Source organism: Mobula hypostoma, chromosome 9 (assembly GCF_963921235.1).
Source record: "Mobula hypostoma chromosome 9, sMobHyp1.1, whole genome shotgun sequence".
Lineage (NCBI taxonomy): Eukaryota > Metazoa > Chordata > Chondrichthyes > Myliobatiformes > Myliobatidae > Mobula > Mobula hypostoma.
Window position 1 is genome coordinate 82,965,389 of NC_086105.1, and position 25,196 is coordinate 82,990,584.

Sequence of the window (25,196 nt, forward strand, 5' to 3'; positions counted from 1 at the left end):
CCTTCATTAGCCAAGACACAGAGTGTGTAAGAGAAGGAAGATTGGTTAGATGACAGAGTATTTCTGTGCAGGCCTGGTTGTCATACTGCATAACTGTACTGATGGGAGTGCAGAGGAGATGCATGAAGATGTTGCCTACCATAGAAAAGAAGGTATAGACTTAATATGAGGGGTAAAAGATATAACCATATAACAATTACAGCACGGAAACAGGCCATCTCGGCCCTTCTAGTCCGTGCCAAACTCTTACTCTCACCTAGTCCCACCGACCTGCACTCAGCCCATAACCCTCCATTCCTTTCCTGTTCATATATCTATCCAATTTAACTTCAAACGACAACATCGAACCTGCCTCAACCACTTCTGCTGGAAGCTCGTTCCACACAGCTACCACTTTCTGAGTAAAGAAGTTCCCCCTCATGTTACCCCTAAACTTTTGCCCTTTAACTCTCAACTCATGTCCCCTTGTTTGAGTCTCCCCCACTCTCAATGGAAAGAGCCTATCCACGTCAATTCTATCTATCCCCCTCATAATTTTAAATACCTCTATCAAGTTCCTCTCAACCTTCTATGATCTAAAGAATAAAGACCTAACTTGTTCAACCTTTCTCTCTAACTTAATGCTTTCAGCTAGAGGGTAATTGGAGCTTGGATTGTGATGCCTGAGAGGGTGGTGAAGATGTATCTGGATGAACTGAGTTGTAAGTGCAGCCTGGTCAATCGTGAAAACCAGCCTCCCCTTCACTGATACTGTTTACACTTCATGCTGCCTCCTGAAAGCCACCAATGGAATCAAAGACATCCCAGACATTCCTTCTTCTTCCATTGAGCAAAAGATACAGAAGTTTGAGAACATGTAACACCCAGTCTATCCTGATGTTATCGGAGTCTTGAAAGGACCTTTTCATCCTGAACTCTTGATGTAGCTCACTGTGGCCTTTGCACCCTACTTGCTTACCTGCACTTTACTTTCTCTGGAACTGTAATATTATATTCTGTATTCTGTTTTGTTTTCCCTTTGACCCTCCTCAATATACTTATGTATGCAAAGATCTGTTTGATGGCACACAAAATATGCTTTTAATTGTATGTCAGTTTAAGAGCCAAGAGGTAATGTTGCAGGTATATAGGACCCTGGTCAGATCCCACTTGGAGTACTGTGCTCAATTCTGGTCACTTCACTACAGGAAGGATTTAGAAACTATAGAAAGGGTGCAGAGGAGATTTACAAGGATGCTGCCCAGATTGGGGAGCATGCCTTATGAGAATAGGTTGAGTGAACTCGGCCTTTTCTCCTTGGAGTGATGGAGGATGAGAGGTGTGAAAGAGGCATTGATCGTATGGATAGTCAGAGGCTTTTTCCCAAGGCTGAAATGGCTAACACAAGACAGCACAGTTTTACGGTGCTTGTTAATAGGTACAGAGGAGATGTCAAGGGTAAGTTTTTTTTAAAAACGCAGACAGTGGTGAGTGCATGGAATGGTCTGCTGGTGACAGCGGTGGAAGCGGATTCGATAGAGTCTTTTAAGAGACTCCTGGATAGGTAAATGGAGCTTAGAAAAATAGAGGGCTACGGGTAATTTCTAAAGTAAGTACATGTTCAGGAGAGCATTGTGCGCCGAAGGGCCTGTAATGTGCTGTAGCTTTCAATGTTTTCTATGGTTTCTTTTATTTTCTCGTATTTAAAATATTATACACCTTAGGTGTGTTGTAGGTTTAGCTTTTGAGTTGCATGTGCATGACAGGAAACTCCTTAAGGTGTTTTGTGAGAGCTGTAATTATATTCTGCATCAATAAGATCACAGCAAAATTTAAAAGCTGAAAATAAACCTTTGTTGAATTTCCAAAAAGTTGCAAATAAATGCAAAAACCTATCTAGCACTTGTAGTACCCAGTAGATAAAGCCATCATGCAACATTTGTCTCCACCAGGTTCCAAAGTGGCTGTCCCTTTAGGTGGTTGTAGGATGTAGGATTTTTAACAATGCACAGAATTCACACAATATGACTGAGATAAAATCATTACCTTTGCAGCAGTGGAGATCATCATACTCCGAGTTCTCTGAACCTCATCCATTTGTACATTCTGACCAATGGGTATTACTGCCTTAGGATCAGTATCTCGATGCTGCTCTGATTCTTTACGCTTTGGTAGGGTGTTTATTCCCAGCTGATCATAGGGACCTGGTCTTGCCCAGTCCTAATTAAAACAGAGCAAGTTTAAGAAGTCTGTGTTATTATTTTTAGATAAAAATCAAAAGAGTGATAGAGTTGTCAATTAGAAGAACACTAATTATGGTTTATTGGCACATGCAGGGTGTCAGTAAATGCTTTTCCACTGAGTTTTCTGTATCATAAAAATGAGCACGCTACCTCAGATTATTCTAAACAGTTCAGGTAAGTAGATGTGAGAGACTTCTCAGAAAACTAACTCTGACTTGCACTATAATGACAAGGAAGCTAGCTTCGATAGTCTTGAAAGGAATTATGCAAGTATGAAAATATCATTTTTCATCTTTTTAAAATCCTTAATAAATTACTATTTACAGGTGTCCCCCGCTTTTCGAACGTTTGCTTTATGACACCTTGCTGTTATGAAAGACCTGTTTCCGCTAATAGAAGGTGTTTTCACTGTTACGAAAAAAGGCAGTGCACGGAAAAAGCAACGTGCGCCCTGAGCAGCCGCTCTCCCCCAGATTCGGAACGGCATTCTCGCCGGCATTGCTTAAATATGTGCCTGTGAGCAGCCGTTAGCAAGATGAGTTCTAAGGTATCGGAAAAGCCTAAAAGAGCTCGTAAGGGTGTTACACTTAGCGTAAAACTAGACATAATTAAGCGTTTCGATCGTGGTGAACAAAGCAAGGACAAAGTGAGTTTGGCTTGTGGAAGTTGACGAAGATGGTGTTGAACAGGTTTTGGCATCACATGACCAAGAACTGATAGATGAAGAGCTGAAGCAATTGGAAGAGGAAAGGATATCAATCGAAACCGAATGTAGTAGCGAACGGGCCGAAAGTGAAGTTGTCCAGGAACTGAACATGAAGAAGATGACCTGCCTGCCCTGATGGAAACAACCGATGAGATGACACCCCAGTGTCCCACCACCCCAACCCCTGGGACGCGGACAGGTACCGGTCCGCGGAGAATGCAGCAGTAGCCAGGACGCACCCAGCGCATCTTTAAGAAAAAAGCCAAAATAAACAAGCTAATTAATTAGCTTGTTTATTTCGGCTTTTTTCTTAAAGATGCGCTGGGTGCGACCCGGCTACCGAGGCATTCTCCGCGGATCGGTATCGGTTCGCTGCTTGGAGGGTGGTGACCACTGCACCACCTCAACCTCCGACGACTCAGCCTAACACACCATCATCAGTGTGCTCGATGTCTTCCTGATTCCCGTAAGTGATACTACACTGTACATATATTATTTCTACTTTATATAGGCTGGGTATTTTTAAGTGTTATTTGGTATGATTTGGCAGCTTCATAGCTTAAAACTTATTGGAGAGAGTGTTTTTGCCGACAGCGCTTGCGCCGTGTTTCTGCCGAAAGCGCTTGTGTGAGATTTTCGCTACGGAGAACAGTGCGGCAATAATTGTGGAAAAGTATTTCTACTTTATATAGGCTGTGTATTTATCATATCATTCCTGCTTTTACTATATGTTACTGTTATTTTAGGTTTAATGTGTTATTTGACATGATTTGGTAGGTTATTTTTTAGGTCTGCAAACGCTCACAAATTTTTCCTATATAAATAAATGGTAATTGCTTCTTCGTTTTACGACATTCCGGCTTACGAACCGTTTCATAGGAACGCTCTACCTTCGGATGGCGGGGGAAACCTGTATATAATAACACAGATGTTACAGCACAATTTGCAACGATAGTGCTAGAATGAAGAGGAAGAAGAAAGTCAAAAAGCTGTTGATGGAGGAGATGAAAGTGGTTGGTGTAATTTACTTCCTTGTGATATCTTGAGGACCCGATTAGGTATAATGGTAATGTATGCACTTGTAGCATGGAAGTCAGAGTGTCAATTCAATGTGGTTTTGCAAACTCAGTAAGCTGTTCTTCAAGTAATAAAAGGTTATTTGTAAAGATTTCCAATTAACTTTACTTAATTCATTCAAGCTGATTTGGAAAAGCTGAGCACCATTGCTTTTTTAAAAAAAACACATGACAGTTATTGAAAGAACCAGTTTTAGAAAGTATATTTTTTAAAAGCTATGCAGAATAAAACTGAAAACACAAACCTTCCAGCTAGGAACTTTTGATGATGGAAACATGCCAGGCCCAATGGTATAGTAATGAGGATTAACTGAGAGAGCTGCTGAGCAAGGTCGGGAACAGGACTGAAAATGTGGGAGAAAGCGTGTACCAGCTGAGGCAAGGTATGGTTCACTAGATGAATTGAAGTGATCAAACCCATTTGCCAACTGCAACTAAATAGAAAAGCACAACACAACAAATATACAAATGGAATAAAAATGAAAAATGTCTCAAGAACAATGATAAAAAATCCAAGGGAGCAATAAACATGAATTGAGAGTAATCACAAAGACATTATTTATGACAGAACAACCTCAATGTCAAACATTTTGTATTGTTATTATAAACATATTGTTTATGAAGTAACCTCCACCTCGTATACATTATTTATGACAGTAGCAGTAATACTGTTGTCTATTGAAATGTATGCCATAGTATATGCAGTTTATGTCAACTTATACATCTACAGAATACTTTTTTTCTGTTAATATTATTTTATGTGCTGTATGTAATATACACACACTGTGTTTTTCACCTTGGCCCCCAAGAAATGTTGTTCTGTTTAGCTGTATACGTGTGTATAATTGAATGGCAATAAACTGAATTTCAATACAAAAGCAAATACTTCTAATATAACAAAATAGAAGCAGGAAATTCTGATTCAAATGACTCTGCAAGTAGTAGAATGGGATTTTAGAAATTTCCTATATTTTTACCATATTTTTAAGCACAGGTATGCTTTTACGGGCACAGGGTCTGCACCTTTCATTAAGGGGTTAAATACCTCAATATGTCTTGATTCATTCATGGGGTAGTTTGAACAGCAAATGAACAGGTAGTTTTGATTCCCACTGACCCAGTACACTGGGCACACATACACACATTATTGGACTATAAATCAGGAACAGGAACTCCATATAAACTATGGAATGACTTTAAACCAGCAGTACCCTCACAACAATTTGATCTAGTCGATCATTTGGTCAAAAATCACACTAACTTGCACATTATTCAATTCATCCCATGGAAGTTCGTGTTTTTTTTAAAATTCAGTCAATAATTTCAAAAGACATAGAATTTATCTGCAATCGACTCTGCACTACAATCCAAAAATGTAGATTTTTGGGAATGAAAATAGAATAAAAGATGAAAGCAGATAAAGTAACAATAATGTGGACTTTTCCTGTGGATTGGGGAAAAAAGACTGGTCACCTTTTCTGTTGATGCCCAGGCTCCCATTGTAGAACCGGAGCTTACTGATGTCGGTGAGCTGCACTCACTCACTGACTGGCACGTTTCAGAAGCTTCAGAGGAGGCAGAGCTGGATGAATTCTGCAGCATATCAGTACAAACAGGAGAGAGGTGAGGAGAAAATACGGAGCAGGAAATTGAACCAAAACAATAAAGGAGAGGAAAAATATATAAGATTAGGGTTTGGTTGTTATAAAATACTGTTATAAAATACATAATTTCAAAGATAAGGCAAAAAAAACTCAGTTATATCATCAAAAAGAACAGAGAAAGAATCAAAGAACTTAATATATACAGAACACAAAAAATTCTGCAGATGCTGGATATACAGAGCAATCAACACAGAATACTGGAGGAACTCAGCAGGTCAGGCAGCACTTATGGAAATAAATAAGCAGATGACGTTTCGGGCTGAGACCCTTCTGCAGGACTCAATATATACTGCTGTGAAATCTAGTTTCTAATTAATAGTTAAATGAATTAGTTATTGGGAAACATCAGTATTATATTAGTTAGCAATGATCAAGCGGCCAGTTTATTAAGTACACCTATACACCTGCTCATTAATGCAATAACTAATCATTCAATCATATGGCAGCAACTCAATGCATAAAAGAATCATCAGTTGCTGTTCAGACCAAACATCAGAATGGGAAAGAGATGTGATCAAGTAACTTTGATTGTGGAATGATTGTTGGTGGCAGACAGACTGGTTTGATTATCTTATAAACTGCGGATCTCCTGGGATTTTGACACGAAACAGTCTCTAGAGTTCAGGGAATGGTGTGAGAAACAAAAAACATCCAGTGAGCACGAGTAGTCAGAGGAGAATGGCCAGACTGTTTCAAGCTGATGGGAAGGCAAATGACCAGATGGTACAACAGTGTGTGCAGAACAGCATCTATGAACACACATGTCGAACCTTAAAGTGGATTGGCTACAGAAGCAGAAGACCACATTGGGTACCATTTTTGTACATAATAAAGTGGCCACTGAGTGTATGTCACAATATATAGCACAGCTTTATGCTCACACCTAACAAAGTAATTGCTAATAAAGTAAAATACAAGTCATTCTAGCTACACGACATACAATAGTAATTACAAATGCATTTATTGAATTAATGCATTAAGTGAAACAATAGATGAAGCATAAAGCATTTATATAGGTTGACAAAAGACTTTTAAATTGATCATGGATGCTACTTAGTGATATCTGATGGAAAATACCACACAATCCTGATTTACACTTTCCTTCCCCTCCATTCTCTACACTTGATTTAATGCAATGCGTTCATCAAATAGCCCAGGAAAGTTGAGACTCCAGCTCCATCCCTCCCCATGTAAACAACAATAACTTCATTGCTCTAGCTCAAATATGAACTAGGCTCTCAAATCCAAGAGAAAGGGGAAAACAGGAAGATATGGCAACCATGTGAAGTGCCATTTATCAGTTGTTGATTGATTACACTTTACAAGTGTACTTTACACTGTGATATGCTGTTGGAGCCATATATTGTGTCTCATAATTCACAGCCATGAGCAAGATGGGGGTATTACGAGGGATATCATCTATTGAACAGCAGCTCATTCATTCAGTCTTTTCCAATTACAATCAACCAACTTTAGAGCAAGTATAATATCTCGTATTGTTTTTACACTATAATTAAAATTTGAAATAATTCAAACCATACTAAATGACCAAAAGGTTGTAGGGTCATTTTAAAAATGGATTAATCAGCTTAATGCTGTGCCAACTAAATTGAATGTAAGATATAAATGCATGTGTGCAATGAATAAAGTTCTGAAGCAGAGTTCTTGGCCATGGCTCAAATTTATATCACAGCAAAGAATCGGACGACAGTAACAGGGACACAATTTTCTTGATAGAATATCTCTGTTGGACCTTCATTGAGCTATGTATAGAGTTCAGTACTGAATTATTAAGGTTCCAGTTTCCCAATATTCAAATTTACTGCTCACCTACTGCACAACTTTAATAACCAGCAAAATTCACATAAATGTAATTTATATGACTTACTATGGTAATATTTTCCATTAGATTTTTTTATGTCCTGCTTCCAATATGTACTACTTGTAAAATATTAGTAGCATAAATTATTCTTTAATCCTTTGAATGCAGAGAATACACTGTAGGTTTTAAACATTATTAAAAAAAATCTGATTTTGTCAAATGTATGTAGTTATAATTCGTTCTACCTCTCAAAGCCCAATCCTATGTCCCTGTTGTGAGAGGTGGAAACGGGTAAGGCCAGCCTACAGGGCTCTGGTGAAGCTGTATAGGCCAATCCCCTGCACAGTAGATGCAATGGATAACAGAAACACTGATGAGCTCCTCTACGATGTGATCGATGGCCTATGCTAAGGGCCCAAGAAGAAGAATATTTCAATCTGGCTGAGAAATGAAATTGCACATCTCAGAGTATATTTGAGTTTACAATATTTTATTTGCTTAGACTGTGAATTCAGATTTTGCAAGGTCTCTAATAATGCACAGGTTACAGATTTGACCTTGCATATAATTTCACATACCTGGGTGGGTCCCTCTGGTGGCATGGGAGAAGGAGACTTTGACTGGAATGCATCCTGGGACATGAAGCCAGAGTCATGGGATGAGACACTAGAGAGCCTCACTGGAACCTGTTGTGGCTGGTTAGAGCTGCGGTAGCGATAGTGTGCAGTGGGAGAATGAGAGTGGGATCCACTGGATCTGGAGTCACTACTGTTAACGCTGTTTAGACTGCTAAAACATACACACAAAAAGGAGGCTCAGCAGGGGAAGACTGTTTGCAATTCAACACTAAAGCTTTGCATATTAGAAGCAATTGTCATTCACCTTCAAGCCACAAAATCATATCAAAAACACAAAATGAACAGGTGCATATTGGCACAGAATAAAATTTAAAAAGCAAATTGCAACAGCAATAAGTGGTGGAGTGTAGGGCCAGAGAATACAGCCTCACAATAGAAGGACATCACTTTTTAGAACAGAGATTAGGAGGGATTTCTTTAGCCAGAGTGGTGAATCTTTGAAATTCATTACCATGCGAAGGTCAAGTCACAAGGTATATTTAAAGTGGAGGTTGCTAGGTCAAAGTCAGCAACGAGTTTTGTCTAGTTTCTTGTTTAGAGCAAAAGTATTCAAATATTTTTGACAACAATACAATGCTGCATGCCAACAACTATTATGAAAAGTGAAAACTTTACAGCAGTCAGAAGTGATTGACTGCAAAATATTTAGCCCTTATAAAACAATTATAAGTCACATAATAAAGATTTTGTTGAGAATTGTTCTGAGTCAAATTAAAAACAAGACCAGAAACTTCGAAACTGCAATATGGGTTTATTGAAGATAGAGGAACTAGGAACGCAATTTTCATACTATGAATGCTTTCAGAAAGGGCAATTGAATATCAAAATGATGTCTTTTTATGTTTTATTGATTTCACTAAAGCATTCGACAAAATGCAACATGAAAAATTATTTCAAATTCTCACTAAACTAAACATTGACGGAAGGGACCAACGACTGTTTCAAAATTTCTTCTTTTTCTTTTTAAATCTTTTTATTGAGTAAGTATACAAAAAAGGTAAGCCATATAAACATTAATACAATGTTAAAGTATAATAAAATTCCAAAAGATAACAATACCAAAAAGAAAATACTACAAACAATGTAATTTAAGCATAAGAAACCAAGATAACATAATAGTATACTAGATTTTATATATATCAATGGAAAAAAAAAAGAAAAAAAAAACCCCCAAAAAAAACCCACCGTGCAACTAACTAAAAGCAAAGCAAAGCAATGGGCTAACTTGAAACCAAACAGAGTTAAACTTAAAATCACGTCCTCAATCCCGACCTCCATTAAAACAGTGAAGAAAAAACAAGAAGGGTAAATATTACATTAAATGAAAATATCGAATAAAAGGTCCCCAAATCTGTTCAAATTTAAATGAAGAATCATAAAGGTTACTTCTAATTTTCTCCAGATTCAAACATAAAATCGTCTGAGAAAACCAAAAAAAGGTAGTTGGAGCATTAAGCTCTTTCCAATGTTGTAAAATACATCTTTTCGCCATTAAAGTAAGAAATGCAATCATTCTACGGGCTGAAGGGGAAAGATTACTAGAACTTTTAGGTAGTCCAAAGATAGCAGTAATAGGGTGAGGAGAGATATCTATATTTAATACCTTAGAAATAATATTGAAAATATCTCTCCAAAAAGTTTCCAAAGTAGGGCAAGACCAAAACATATGAGTTAAAGAGGCTATCTGCCCCGAACATCTATCACAGAAAGGATTAATATGCAAGTAAAAACGCGCTAACTTATCTTTGGACATATGTGCTCTATGAACCACTTTAAATTGAATTAGGGAATGTTTAGCACAAATAGAGGAAGTATTAACTAATTGTAAAATCTGCCCCCAATCATCCACAGAAATGGTAAGCCCCAATTCCTGTTCCCAATCTACCCTAATCTTATCAAATGGAGCTTTCCTAAGTTTCATAATAATATTATAAATCATAGCCGATGCACCTTTCTGACATGGATTAAGGTTAATTATCGAATCTAAAATATATATAGGAGGAAGCATTGGAAAGGAAGAAAGTATAGTACTTAGGAAATTTCTAACTTGTAAATATCTAAAAAAATGTATTCTTGATAAGTTATATTTATTAGATAATTGTTCAAAAGACATAAGGGAACCATCTAAAAATAAATCCAAAAACCGTAAAATACCCTTAGTCTTCCAAGTTTGAAAAGCGCGATCCGTAAAAGAGGGAGAAAAAAATATATTACCTAAAATAGGAATCGCTAACCCGAATTGATTAAGATCAAAAAATTTTCTGAATTGAAACCAAATGCGCAAAGCATATTTAACTATCGGGTTAGAGACCTGCTTAAGGCATTTCGAATCAAAAGGAAGAGAGGAACCTAAAATAGAACCAAGTGTATAACCCTGAACAGATTGTAATTCCAATGCTACCCATTTAGGAATAGATAGTATGTCCCGGTCAAGTAACCAAAATTTCATATGTCGAATATTAATAGCCCAATAATAAAATCTAAAGTTAGGTAATGCTAAACCTCCATCTCTCTTAGCTTTCTGTAAATGTATTTTACCCAGTCTCGGATTCTTATTCTGCCAAATAAATGAAGAAATTTTAGAGTCAACTTTATCAAAAAAAGATTTAGGAACGAAAATTGGTAATGCCTGAAACACATATAAAAATTTTGGCAAAAAAAACATCTTAACTGCATTAATACGACCAATCAAAGTTAAATATAAGGGAAACCATTTAGATGAAAGTTGAGTAATATGGTCTATTAATGGTAAAAAGTTAGTCTTAAATAAATCTTTATGTTTACAAGTAATTTTAATCCCAAGATATGAAAAGTAATTATTAATCAATTTAAATGGAAATTTATAATATAAGGGAAGATGTTTATTAATCGGAAAAAGTTCACTCTTACTAAGATTTAATTTATAACCTGAGAAAAGACCAAATTGTGCTAATAACTCTAAAACAGCAGGAATGGATCTCTCAGGATTAGAAATATATAAAAGTAAATCATCAGCATAGAGTGATAATTTATGGGACTTTAATCCCCGAGTTATCCCAGTAATATTTGAAGATTCTCGAATAGCAATTGCAAGAGGTTCTAATGCAATATCAAATAATAGGGGACTAAGAGGACAGCCTTGTCGAGTACCACGAAAGAGAGGAAAAAAAGGTGAGTTTAAGGAGTTAGTACGAACCGAGGCTACAGGGGAGTGATATAACAGTTTAATCCAGGATATAAATTTCAAGCTAAAATTAAACATTTCAAGCACCTTAAATAAATAAGGCCATTCTACTCTATCAAAAGCTTTCTCGGCATCTAAAGAAATAACACACTCAGGAACATTTTGTGAGGGAGTATAAACGATATTTAACAATGTACGAATATTATAAAAGAGTAACGACCTTTAATAAAACCCGTTTGGTCTTCCGAAATAATAGAAGGAAGTACTTTTTCTAGTCTATTTGCTAATAACTTAGAAAAAACTTTAGAATCAACATTTAATAAAGATATTGGTCTATAAGATGCACATTGAGCAGGGTCTTTATCCTTCTTTAGTATTAAAGAAATTGATGCTCTATTAAAAGATTCCGGAAGTTTACCAAGTTTCAAAGAAGCCTCAAAAACCTTATAGAGCCAAGGAATCAATAAAGAAGCAAAACATTTATAAAATTCAACGGTAAACCCATCAGGGCCAGGAGCTTTCCCCAGATTCATAGAAAAAATAACATTCTTAATCTCATCCATTGTAATGGAAGTATCTAATAAAGAAGACATATCCTGTGAAATCTGAGGGAAGTCTAACTTATCTAAAAAATCATTCATATATTTAGAATCTCGAGGAGACTCTGATTGATATAAAGAAGAATAAAAATCACAAAAGGTTTGATTAATCCCCACATGATCCAATATCAATCGATCATTTTGGTTATAAATCTGATTGATTTGAGATTTAACATAATTAGATTTCAATTGATTAGCCAGCAGCTTGCCAATTTTATCACTGTGAACATAAAAATCACTTCTTGTTTTCTTTAATTGGTTTACAATCGAGGACGAGAGTAGTAAACTGTGTTCCATTTGAAGTTCAGTTCTTTGTTTGTATAGCTCCTCAGAAGGAGCCATAACATATTTCTTATCAATTTCTTTAATCTTGTCCACAATTGCCATCTCCTCCTGCTTCTGTTTCTTCCTCAAAGCAACGGAATACGAAATAATCTGACCCCGAATATAGGCTTTAAAAGTGTCCCAAAGAGTGTTAACCGAAATATCTTCTGTATGGTTAATTGTAAAAAAAAGCTCAATCTGTTCATTCATAAAATTAACAAAGTCCGAGTCCTGAAGCAACAGCGAATTAAAACGCCATTGTCTATTGTTTGGTATATTGGCCATAATTTTAATAGAAAGCTTAAGTGGAGCATGATCCGAAATGGTTATAGAATCATAATCACATTTAATCACTGAAGGAATGAGACGAGAATCAATGAAAAAATAATCAATTCTTGAATAGGAATGATGAACATGTGAAAAGAAGGAAAAATCTTTTTCCTGAGGATGCAGAAAACGCCAAATGTCCGTCGACCCAGAATCAGAAAGGAAAAAATTAATCAAATTTGCAGATTTATTAGGTAAAGTCCGTAAAGGAGCCGAACGGTCCAAAGCTGGAGATAAACAGGTATTAAGATCTCCGCCCCAAATCAATGAAAACTCGTTCAAATTCGGAAACTGATCAAACAATGATTTATAAAATTCCGGACAATCCATATTAGGAGCATAAACATTAACCAAAACTACTTTTTTATTAAATAGTAAACCACTAACCAATAAAAATCTACCATTCGGATCAGAGATAATATCCTGTTGTATAAAAGTAACTGAGGAGTCTATAAAAATAGAGACGCCTCGAATCTTAGCATTGGAGTTCGAATGAAATTGTTGTCCCTTCCAGAATTTGAAAAAACGTAGTCTGTCCCCCCTCCGTACATGGGTCTCTTGTAAAAATAAAATTTGTGCTTTAAGTCTCCGGAACACTTTAAAAACTTTTTTCCTTTTAATAGGATGATTAAGACCATTAGTATTCCAGGAGACAAAATTAATAATAGACTCCATAAATCCTAAAGTCAACCCATAACAAGGAGGATTGACAATAGGCGCGACCCACAAACCCGGAGAGGAAACAGAACATACAAAAGATACCGGGGAAAAGGACGCAACCAATACTTCAATAATGTATATAGCCCAAAGAGAAACAAACTAAAACGTGAAGCCCCTCCCACCACCCCCCCACCCCAAGACCCCAAGGCGAAATCTAAAGCAGACCCGCCAGAAAGAAGCAAGCGCTAAAACTACCCCCATGACTTCCGGCATACGCTCCCTAAAAAAAAGGTATAAATATGAAAAGGATCAGCTAATTGTAAAACAGTAAAAAAATAAGTAAAAAAAAGTTAGCTCAATTAAAATACACACAGAACAGAACAAAAGCCGGAAAGTATATATTAAAAAAAAACCACAATAAACCTCAAACTCATGAATAGACACAGCAACAAAAAAAATAGGATTATTAACATAAAATGATTATAAAAAGCAAAACAGAATAAAATTTAAAAAAAAACTACAAAATTTAAGGCCGCACAGGAAATACGTAAGATGACAAAAGGGAAGTAACCACCCAGAATCCCCTGGGAAAAGAAAGAAATGACGCAGTTAAAAAGAAAGTTTAGCAGCCATATTAAGAAATCGAAAGTAAAACTTTTCTGCCCAAATAGGGCACAGAAAAGTTAAAACCAACCAATTCACAGCCTCCGATCAACGGAGAAAATTAAAAAAAAGGCAATTAAGATGTTGAAGATGAAAGTTGATCCAGATAACTCTGGGCATCCGATGGAGAATCAAAAAAACGAAGGGCTCCATCTAACATGCGAATCCTTAGACGTGCAGGGTACAGCAGCGCTGGTCTTAAATCCATCTTATAGAATTCCGACATCACGGATCTGTAACGGACCCGTTGGTCCCAGATTGGTTTACTGAAATCTTCCACGAATCGGAACTTAAGATCCGAAAAATCAATGAAACCTTTAGATCGAGCGAATCGAAACAGTCTCTCCTTGTCTTGAAAGTAATGAAAACGTAAGATAACATGCCTAGGTCTATCTGACCTAGACGAGTATGATGGGATTCTGTGAACACGATCCAGTAGCGGTGGTTGGTCAGGAAATACAGTAGGGAATGCATCTTTTAAAAGTTGGGAGAAATATTTCATAGGGTTGTTAACTTCCACGGCTTCCCTGACGCCAATCATTCGTAAATTCTGCCGTCGCATTCTAGATTCCAAGTCAGAGTTTTTAAAAGTCAAAAAGTCAAGTTTCTTCTTCATTACATTAATTGTTTCTTCGACTTTCCCCATCTTAAGCTCACTTTGTTGCGCGGATTTTTGAAGATCAGATATAGCCGACTGATGTTCCGCAATACATGTTTGCATCTTATCAATTAAATCGGCAATTTTCTGGAACTTAGTTGAGATTTCCGTATGAATCAGGTCTTTAACAAAGCCCATAATTTCTGTACGAATCATCTCCCTAACAGAGGTTGAAATTTCCCTCTGAATTAACTCCGATATCGCTTTCAAAGTCACCGGTGATTCAGTCGGAGGGAGATCCGTAGCTTTCGGTTTAACCGGAGGTTTACCATCCTTGCCGTCTTTCCCGTTCTTAGACATAGCCGATCTCAGTATCATCCAATTGTCAGAGAATTCAGTTTAATTCAAAGTATTGTAAAAATTGATGCCTTAATAGTTAATTAAAGTATAGCTGACCATAGAGAGAAAAAACTCAGAGGTAATGGAGCGAGTCAAGAACGCGACTTCACTCCATGAGCGCTACCGGAAGTCTCCAAAATTTATATTGGAACCAAACAGCGACAGTAAAAATTGATGATTTAAGCAGTTGGACTAAAATTCAAAGAGGAGTTAGACAAGGATGTGTTGCCTCACCAGAATTATTTAATATCTATAGTAAAATGATTGTCAGAGAAATAGAAGACCAAGATGGGATAAAAATTGAAGCAACACACATCAAAGTTGCTGGTGAACGCAGCAGGCCGGGCAGCATCTCTAGGAAGAGATGCAGTCGACGTTTCAGGCCGAGACCCTTCGTCAGGACTAACTGAAGGAAGAGTGAGTAAGGGATTTGAAAGTTGGAGGGGGAGGGGGAGATCCAAAATGATAGGAGAAGACAGGAGGGGGAGGGATGGAGCCAAGAGCTGGACAGGTGATAGGCAAAAAGGGATACGAGAGGATCCGGGAAGAAAGACAAGGAGGTGGCGGGGGGAAACCAGAGGATGGGCAAGGGGTATATTCAGAGGGACAGAGGGAGAAAAAGGAGAGTGAGAGAAAGAATATGTGTATAAAAATAAGTAACAGATGGGGTACGAGGGGGAGGTGGGGCATTAGCGGAAGTTAGAGAAGTCGATGTTCATGCCATCAGGTTGGAGGCTACCCAGACGGAATATAAGGTGTTGTTCCTCCAACCTGAGTGTGGCTTCATCTTTACAGTAGAGGAGGCTGTGGATATCTTTACAGTAGAGGAGGCCGTGGATAATCTTTACGGTAGAGTAGGGATAAAAATTGGAGGTGTTTATATCAACAATATAAGATATGCAGACGATACCACACCAATAGCAAGTGCTGCAGAAGACCTACAAATCCTCCTGGACAAAGTAGTACAAACAAGTGAAAATTTTGGTCTAACCATCAACTGTAAAAAAAAACGAATGTATGTTAAAACAAATGTATGGTAATACCAAAACAGCAGGATACTCCCAACTGCCAACTGTACATCGTTAACCAAGAGATTGAACAAAAGACTAGCTTTAGTTACCTTGGTAGCTTTATATCACAATATGCTAGAAGTAAAGTAGAAATAAAAAGAAGAATTGCCATTGCCAAAAACAACTTCCAAGAAATGAAACCCATTTTTACCAACAGACACATTTCTATGACAACAAGACTTAGGCTAATAAAATGTTACATCTGGTCAATCTTGCTGTAAGCTTCTGAAACACGGACTATAACACCAGAACTTGAAAGAAACTTAGAAGCAACAGAAATGTGGTTTCTTAGAAGAATGCTGAAAATTATCATATAAATATAGGGTAACTAATGAGACAGTACTCCAATGTTCCCATACAAAAAATTTTAATGAGAACATTAAGTGAGAGGAAACTTAAATTCCTGGGCCATGTCATCAGAAAGGGAGAAATAGAATGCCTTACACTACAAGGCCGTATGCCTGGGAAACGCAGAAGAGCAAGGCAAAGAAGAAAATATATGGACACTGTGAAAGAACTAACAGATCTAAGTGTGCAAGATAGCATTGATGCTGCGAGGGATCGTTCGATGTGGAGAGCCATGATCGCCCAAGCGTGTAACGCACAAGGCACATGAAGAAGAAGAAAACAATTAAAACTTTTGGCTCTTTGATTCAATGAAGTTTCCTTTTAACCTAAATCTTCGAAATATTTGACAAATATTTCCAAATTTTAATATTTAAACATACTTTGTACTGTAGGGTACTTCAGTAATCAGTTAAATTAACTTAATTGGTACACTTAATTCCAGTAATACATTCTGTAATTTGTTTACTGGATTCAGCTGCATTGCCATGCATCTTAAGAAAAGGGTCCATCATAGTAAGCATCTTTAAGGTTGAATCTTTATTATTAAAATCTGGAAACTATGAGGATTCTAAGAGTGGGCCTCTCAGGTCAAAAAGTTTGTTGATATCACAGTGCAGCAAGCCAAAAGGGAACTATACTAGAGGGATCAACAGGCAACATTGGAAACACAGAAACACAGAAAACCTACAGCACAATACAGGCCCTTCGGCCCACAAAGTTGTGCCGAACATGTCTCTACCTTAGAAATTACTAGGGTTACCCATAGCCCTCTATTTTTCTAAGCTCCATGCACCTATCCAAAAGTCTCTTAAAAGACCCTATTGTATCCGTCTCCACCACCATTGCCGGCAGTCCATTCCACGCACTCACCACTCTCTACGTAAAAAACTTATCCCTGACATCTCTTCTGTACCTACTCCCCAGCACCTTAAACCTGCGCCCTCGTGTGGCAGCCATTTCAGCCCTGGGAAAAAGCTTCTGACTATCCACACAATTGACCTCTCATCATTTTATACACCTCTATCGGGTCACCTCTCATCCTCCGTGGCTCCAAGGAGAAAAGGCCGAGTTCACTCAACCTGTTTTCATAAGGCATGCTCCCCAATCCAGGCAACATCTTTGTAGATCTCCTCTGCACCCTTTCTATGATTTCCACATCCTTCCTGTATTGAGGCGACCAGAACTGAGCACAGTACTCCAAGTGGGGTCTGGCCAGGGCCCTATATAGCTGCAACATTACCTCTCGGCTCCTAAATTCAATTCCACGATTGATGAAGGCCAATACACCCTATGCCTTCTTAACCACAGAGTCAACCTGCACGGCTGCTTTGAGCGACCTATGGACTCGGACCCCAAGATCCCTCTGATTCTGCCATCATATTTGACCTACCAAAATGAACCACTTTACCATTAAAGTGGCATCTATGCTGCACAACCTGCTGCCATATTGAGAAATGTTCAAGGAATATTAACACTGTACCATAAAGTGTCATCAAATTGCTGCTTCATTTTAGATATTATGGTACAATAACAAACACTGCATTGAGCTTCATTTAAGGTTTTAGAAAGTTATATATTAATTTGAATCTACTCTAAAAGTTAGTAAATCTTCCCAAGTGGATTGAAGTGCATCTAAAACACAATGTTTAATGGTTTAACCTCATTATGGGATTTTCAGGTGATTGTCATATTCTAAACTAAATCCTGGCACAAGTGGTTCTACAGGCACTGGAAATCTGTAGTAGCTCACAATATTCTGGAGAAACTCTGGCAGCATCTATGGAAAGAAATGGATAGTTGACATTTCAGGTCGACTTCTTTCATCAGGACTGGCTGATCCCGCTTCCCTCTATAGATGCTGCCCAACTTGCTGAGTTCCTCCAGCATTTTGTGCGGGGCCTATCAGCGGCAGCAACTAAGCTCGATGAATGAGTGCTTCTCGCAGGTCAGAGACTTTGACTTAAAATGAGAGCTTCGCAGGCATTAGTCCATTGTGCAGGGCCTATCAGCAGCAGCAACTAAGCTTGACAAACTAAATAGAAATACCGAAGGGATAAGCAAAGCGGCCATTGTTGGGAGTAGGCCAGTGGCGAGAGTAGAAGTGACTGGCTTTGACTCATTCAGTCTTCGGCAATAGCGGGCTTCAGCGAGGTAAGTGGGTAAGTGGACTTTGTTTTTTGTTTTTTTCTTTGCTAAACTATGGCTGCCACTGGGAGCTGAACGTCCAAGGATATACAGTGTATTGGCAGAGGGGGTGGTGTGGCTCTGTGTACAAGAAATAATATTAAATCATTGGAAAGAGATGACATAGGATTAGAAGGGGTAGAGTCTCTATGGGTTGAGTTAAGAAATGGCAAGGGTAAAAGGACCCTAATGGCAGTTGTATACAGGCCTCCAAACAGCCGCTGGGATGTGGATATAAATTACAGCAGGTGATAGAAAAGGCAATGTCATGATAATTGGGGATTTTAACATGAAAGTGGATTGGGAAAACCAGGCCAGTACTGGACCTCAAGAGAGAGAATTTGTAGAATGTCTAAGGGATGGCATTTTAGAACAGGTTGTTGAGCCCACTAGGGGATCGGCTGTGCTGGATTGGGTGTTGTTCAATGATCTGGAGGTGATAAGAGAGCTTAAGGTTAAGAACCCTTAGGGAACAGTGATCACAATATGATCGAGTTCACTTTGAAATTTGAGAGGGAAAAAATAAAATCTAAAGTTTCGGTATTTCAGTGGAATAAAGGAAATTACAATTGCATGAAAGGCGAACTGGCCGAAGTTAACTGTTAAGGGACATTTGCAGGAAAGACAGCAGAGCATCAATGGCTGGAGTTTCTGTGAAAAATGAGGGAAGTGCAAGACAGATATATTCCAAATAAGAAGAAATTTTCAAAGCGAAGAAGGATACTACAGTGGCTGACAAGTGAAGTCAGAGCCAAAGTAAAAGCAAAAGAGAGGGCATACAAGGAAACCAGAGGTAGTGGGAAGACAGAGGATTGGGGAACTTTTAAAAACTTGCAAAAGGAAACTAAGAAGGTCATTCGGAAGGAAAAGAATTATGAGAGAAAGCTGGTGACTAATATCAAAGAAGATACTAAAAGCTTTTTTAAGTATATCAAGGGTAAAAGTGTTGAGAGTAGATATAGGACCAATACTAAATGACATTGGAGCTATTGTAATGAAAGATGCAGAGATGGCAGAAGAACTGAATGCGGATTTTGCATCAATCTTCACAGTGGAAGACGTCTGCAGTATACCGGACATTCAAGAGTGTCAGGGAACTGAGGTTTGTAGAGTGAAAATTATGACCGAGAAGTTGCTCAGGAAGCTTAATGGTCTGGGGTTGGATAAATAGTCTGAACCTGATGGAATGCACCCTCGGGTTCTGAAGGAAGTAGCTGGAGAGATTGAGGAAGCGTTAATGATGATCTTTCAAGAATCGATAGATTCTGGTATTGTACCGGATGACTGTAAGATTTCAAATGTTACTCCGCTATTTAAGAAGGGTGAGAGGAGGCAGCAGAAAGGAAACTATAGACCTGTTAGCCTGACATCAGTGGTTGGGGAGTTGTTGGAATCGATTGTTAGGGATGAGATTATGGTGTACCTGGAGGCACATGACAAGATAGGCCAAAGCCAGCATGATTTCCTGAAAAGAAGATCCTACCTGGCAAACCTTCTGCAATTCTTTGAGGATCGACAAAGGAGATGCAGTGGATGTGGTGTACTTGGATTTTCAGAAGGCTTTCGACAAGGTGCCGCACACGAGGCTGCTTAGCAAGATAAAAGCCCACGGAATTACAGGGAAGTGGGTGGAGCATTGGCTGGTCGGCAGAAGACAGAGAGTGGGAATAAAAGGATCCGATTCTGACTGGCTGTCGGTTACCAGTGGAGTTCCACAGGGGTTGGTGTTGGGATCTTGACTTTTTACGAAGTATGTCAATGATTTGGACTGCGGTATTGAGGGATTTGTGGATAAACTTGCCGATGATACAAAGATAGGTGGAGGAGTGGGTAGTGTTGAGGAAACAGAGAGCCTGCAGAGAGACTTAGATAGTTTAGGGGAAGTGACAAATGAAATCCAATGTTGGAAAGTGTATGGTCATGCACTTTTATGAAAGAAATAAACGGGCAAACTATTATTTAGATGGGGAGAGAATTCAAAATGCAGAGATGCAAAGAGACTCAGGGGTCCTTGTGCAAGATACCCTAAAGGTTAACCTGCAGGTTGAGTCAGTTGTGCAGAAGGCGAATGCAATGTTAGCATTCATTTCTACAGGTATAGAATATAAGAGCCGGGATGTGATGTTGAGGCTCTGTAAGGCACAAGTGAGACCACACTGGGATTATTGTATGCAGTTTGGGCTCCTTATTTTAGAAAGCATATACTGACATTGGAGAGGGTTCGGAGAAGATTTATGAGAGTGATTCCAGGAATGAGAGGGTTACCATATGAGGAACACCTGGCAGCTCTTGGGCTGTATTCCCTGGAGTTCAGGAGAATGAGGGGGGATCTCATAGAAACATTCCAACTGTTAAAAAGCCTGAACGGATTAGATATGGCAAAGTTATTTCCCATGGTAGGGGATTCTAGGACAAGAGGGTACGACTTCAGGATTGAAGGACATCCTTTTAGAACTGAGATGCGGAGAAATTACTTTAGTCAGAGGGTGGTAAATCTGTGGAATTTGTTGCCATCAGCGGCCATGTCATTGGGAGTATTTAAGGCAGAAATAGATAGGTTCTTGATTAGCCAGGGCATCAAAAGGTATGGGGTGAAAGCAGGGAAGCGGGGATGACTGGATGAAGTGGGTCGGCCCATGATTGAATGGCGGAGCAGACTCAATGGGCCGAGTGGTCTACTTCTGTTTCTAAATCTTATGGTCTTATTTTGTGCGTTGCTTTTAATTAAATCCTTACAAGATCATTTAATATTAATACAGCATACAAAATGATGGAACATTTTTGAAGAAGGAAGTCTGAGAATCGGAGCGGGAGTGCGGAGGAAGCCATTTTTGAATTTTTCCGGTTTTTTTTCCATCGGCGTTCAGAGAGGTGGGACTGTGCAGGCGTGTGACGTCGGGCAGTGAAGCGCGGAAGGTTTAAAAGGAACACAACCTCATACAGTGGGCAGCCTAGTTTGCGGGCTGCAGAGTGAGCCGGGAGCACAGTGAAGGCTTAAGGGCTTCGGCTCAACGGGCTTAGGTGGAAACAGGCGAGGCGAGGAAGGTTTGGTATTCATTTTTTGTTGTTATTTGAGGAGAGGGGCAGTATGAGTGTGAGGGCAGTTTGTTGTTCTCTGTGCCGGATGTAGGAGGCCCTGGAGTATCCAAGCCTCCCGGACATCCACATCTGTGCCAGGTGTGCCGAGATGCAGCTCCTAAGGGACCTTGTTAGGGAACTGGAGCTGCAGCTCGATGACCTTCATCTGGTCAGGGAGAGAGAGAAGTTGATAGAGAGGAGTTACAGGCAGGTGGTCACACCGGGGCCACGGGAGGCAGACAAGTGGGTCACGGTTGGGAGGGGGAAGGGGAAGGGTCAGGTACTAGAGAGTATCCCGGTGGCTGTGCCCCTTGACAATAGGTACTTCTGTTTGAGTACTGTTGGGGGGGACAGCATACCTGGGGGAAGCGACAGTGGCCGTGCTTCCGGCACAGAGTCTGGCCCTGTAGCTCAGAAGGGTAGGGGAAGGAAGAAGAAGGCAGTTGTAATAGAGGACTCGATAGTAAGGGGGATTCTGTGGTCACAGTCCAGAGACCCGGATGGTAGTTTGCCTCCCTGGTGCCAGGGTCCGGGATATTTCTGATCACGTCCAAGATATCCTGAAGTGGGAGGGTGAGGAGCCAGAAGTCGTGGTACATACAGGTACCAATAACATAGGTAGGAAAAGGGAAGAGGTCCTGAAAGGAGAATATAGGGAGTTAGGAAGGGAGTTGAGAAAAAGGACCGCAAAGGTAGTAATCTCGGGATTACTGCCTATGCCACGCGACAGTGAGAGTAGGAATGCAATGAGGTGGAGGATAAATGCGTGGCTGAGGGATTGGAGCAGGGGGCAGGGATTCAAGTTTTTGGATCATTGGGACCTCTTTTGGCGCAGGTATGACCTGTTCAAAAAGGACGGGTTACACTTGAATCCAAGGGGGACCAAAATCCTGGCGGGGAGATTTGCGAGGGCTACTGAGGTGACTTTAAACTAGAATAGTTGGGGGGTGGGAATCAAATTAAAGAGACTAGGAGAGAGGAGATTAGTTCACAACAGGGGGATGGGAACAAGTGCAGAGAGACAGAGGGGTGTAAAATGAGGGTAGAAGCAAAATAACAGTAAGGTGAAAAGTAAAAGTGGCAGGCGGCAAATCCAGGGCAAAAATCAAAAAGGGCCACTTTTCAACATAATTGTATAAGGGCTAAGAGTGTTGTAAAAGCGAGCCTGAAGGCTTTTTGTGTCAATGCAAGGAGCATTCGTAACAAGGAGGATGAATTAAAAGTGCAGATTGTTATTAATGAATATGATACAGTTGGGATCACAGAGACATGGCTCCAGGGTGACCAGGGATGGGAGCTCAACATTCAGGGATATTCAATATTCAGGAGGGATAGACTTGAAAGGAAAGGTGGTGGGGTAGCGTTGCTGGTTAGAGAGGAGATTAACGCAATAGAAAGGAAGGGCATTAGCCGGGAGGATGTGGAATCGATATGGGTAGAGCTGCATAACACTAAGGGGCAAAAAACGCTGGTGGGAGTTGTGTACAGGCCACCTAACAGTAGTAGTGAGGTTGGGGATGGTATTAAACAGGAAATTAGAAATGTGTGCAATAAAGGAACAGCAATTATAATGGGTGACTTCAATCTACATATAGATTGGGTGAACCAAATTGGTAAGGGTGCTGAGGACGAGGATTTCTTGGAATGTATGCAGGATGGTTATTTGAACCAACATGTCGAGGAACCTAGAAATCAGGCTATTCTGGACTGGGTAATGAGCAATGAGGAAGGGTTAATTAGCAATCTTGTCGTGAGAGGCCCCTTGTCGTGAGTGACCATAATAAAGTGGAATTCTTTATTAAGATGGAGAGTGACATAGTTAATTCAGAAACAAAGGTTCTGAACTTAAAGAAGGATAACTTTGAAGGTATGAGACGTGAATTAGCTAAGATAGACTGGCAAATGACACTTAAAGGGTTGACGGTGGATAAGCAATGGCAAACATTTAAAGATCGCATGGATGAACTACAACAATTGTTCATCCCAGTTTGGCAAAAGAATAAGTCAAGGAAGGTAGTGCACCCGTGGCTGACAAGGGAAATTAGGGATAGTATCAATTCCAAAGAAGAAGCATACAAATTAGCCAGAGAAAGTGGCTCACCTGAGGACTGGGAGAAATTCAGAGTCCAGCAGAGGAGGACAAAGGGCTTAATTAGGAAGGGGAAAAAAGATTATGAGAGAAAACTGGCAGGGAACATAAAAACTGACTGTAAAAGCTTTTATAGATATGTAAAAAGAAAAAGATTGGTTAAGACAAATGTAGGTCCCCTACAGACAGAAACAGGTGAAATGATTATGGGGAGCAAGGACCTGGCAGACCAATTGGTTCTGTCTTCACTAAGGAAGACATAAATAATCTTCCGGAAATAGTAGGGGACAGAAGGTCCAGTGAGATGGAGGAACTGAGGGAAATACATGTTAGTAGGGAAGTGGTGTTAGGTAAATTGAAGGGATTAGAGGCAGATAAATCCCCAGGGCCAGATGGTCTTCATCCCAGAGTGCTTAAGGAAGTAGCCCAAGAAATAGTGGATGCATTAGTGATAATTTTTCAAAACTCTTTAGATTCTAGACTAGTTCCTGAGGATTGGAGGGTGGCTAATGTAACCCCACTTTTTAAAAAAGGAGGGAGAGAGAAACCAGGGAATTATAGACCGGTTAGCCTATCTTCAGTGGTGGGGAAAATGCTAGAGTCAGTTATCAAAGATGTGATAACAGCACATTTGGAAAGCGGTGAAATCATCGGACAAAGTCAGCATGGATTTGTGAAAGAAAAATCATGTCTGACAAATCTCATAGAATTTTTTGAGGATGTAGCTAGTAGAGTGGATAGGGGAGAACCAGTGGATGTGGTATATTTGGATTTTCAAAAGGCTTTTGACAAGGTCCCACACAGGAGAATAGTGTGCAAACTTAAAGCACACGGTATTGGGAGTAAGGTATTGATGTGGATAGAGAATTGGTTGGCAGACAGGAAGCAAAGAGTGGGATTAAACGGGACCTTTTCAGAATGGCGGGCAGTGACTAGTGGGGTACCGCAAGGCTCAGTGCTGGGACCCCAGTTGTTTACAGTACATATTAATAACTTAGATGAGGGAATTAAATGCAGCATCTCCAAGTTTGCGGATGACATGAAGCTGGGTGGCAGTGTTAGCTGTGAGGAGGATGCTAAGAGGATGCAGGGTGACTTGGATAGGTTAGGTGAGTGGGCAAATTCATGGCAGATGCAATTTAATGTGGATAAATGTGAGGTTATCCACTTTGGTGGCAAAAACAGGAAAACAGATTATTATCTGAATGGTGGCCGATTCGGAAAAGGGGAGGTGCAACGAGACCTGAGTGACATTATACACCAGTCATTGAAAGTGGGCATGCAGGTTCAGCAGGCGATGAAAAAGGCGAATGGTATGCTGGCATTCATAGCAAGAGGATTCGAGTACAGGAGCAGTGAGGTACTACTGCAGTTGTACAAGGCCTTGGTGAGACCACACCTGGAGTATTCTGTGCAGTTTTGGTCCCCTAATCTGAGGAAAGACAACCTTGCCATAGAGGGAGTACAAAGAAGGTTCACCAGATTGATTCCTGGGATGGCAAGACTTTCATATGATGAAAGACTGGATCGACTAGGCTTATACTCATTGGAATTTAGAAGATTGAG

The 25,196-nt window shown here is 39.6% G+C and overlaps 1 protein-coding gene across 6 annotated transcripts in view; it reads right to left on the minus strand.

Annotated features, from left to right (window-relative positions):
* Positions 1-25,196, minus strand: part of LOC134351819 (protein MTSS 1-like) — a 275,762-nt gene that overhangs the window by 12,530 nt on the left and 238,036 nt on the right. For 3 of the 6 annotated variants that reach the window (XM_063058552.1, XM_063058551.1, XM_063058556.1), the window contains exons 10-13: positions 8,069-8,279; positions 5,478-5,597; positions 4,250-4,438; positions 2,026-2,199 (exon numbers count right to left, since the gene is read on the minus strand). In XM_063058552.1, the coding sequence (XP_062914622.1) occupies positions 2,026-2,199; positions 4,250-4,438; positions 5,478-5,597; positions 8,069-8,279 (694 nt within the window). The remainder of the gene's footprint in view (positions 1-2,025; positions 2,200-4,249; positions 4,439-5,477; positions 5,598-8,068; positions 8,280-25,196) is intronic. The other 3 variants (XM_063058553.1, XM_063058554.1, XM_063058555.1) reach the window with 3 other exon arrangements.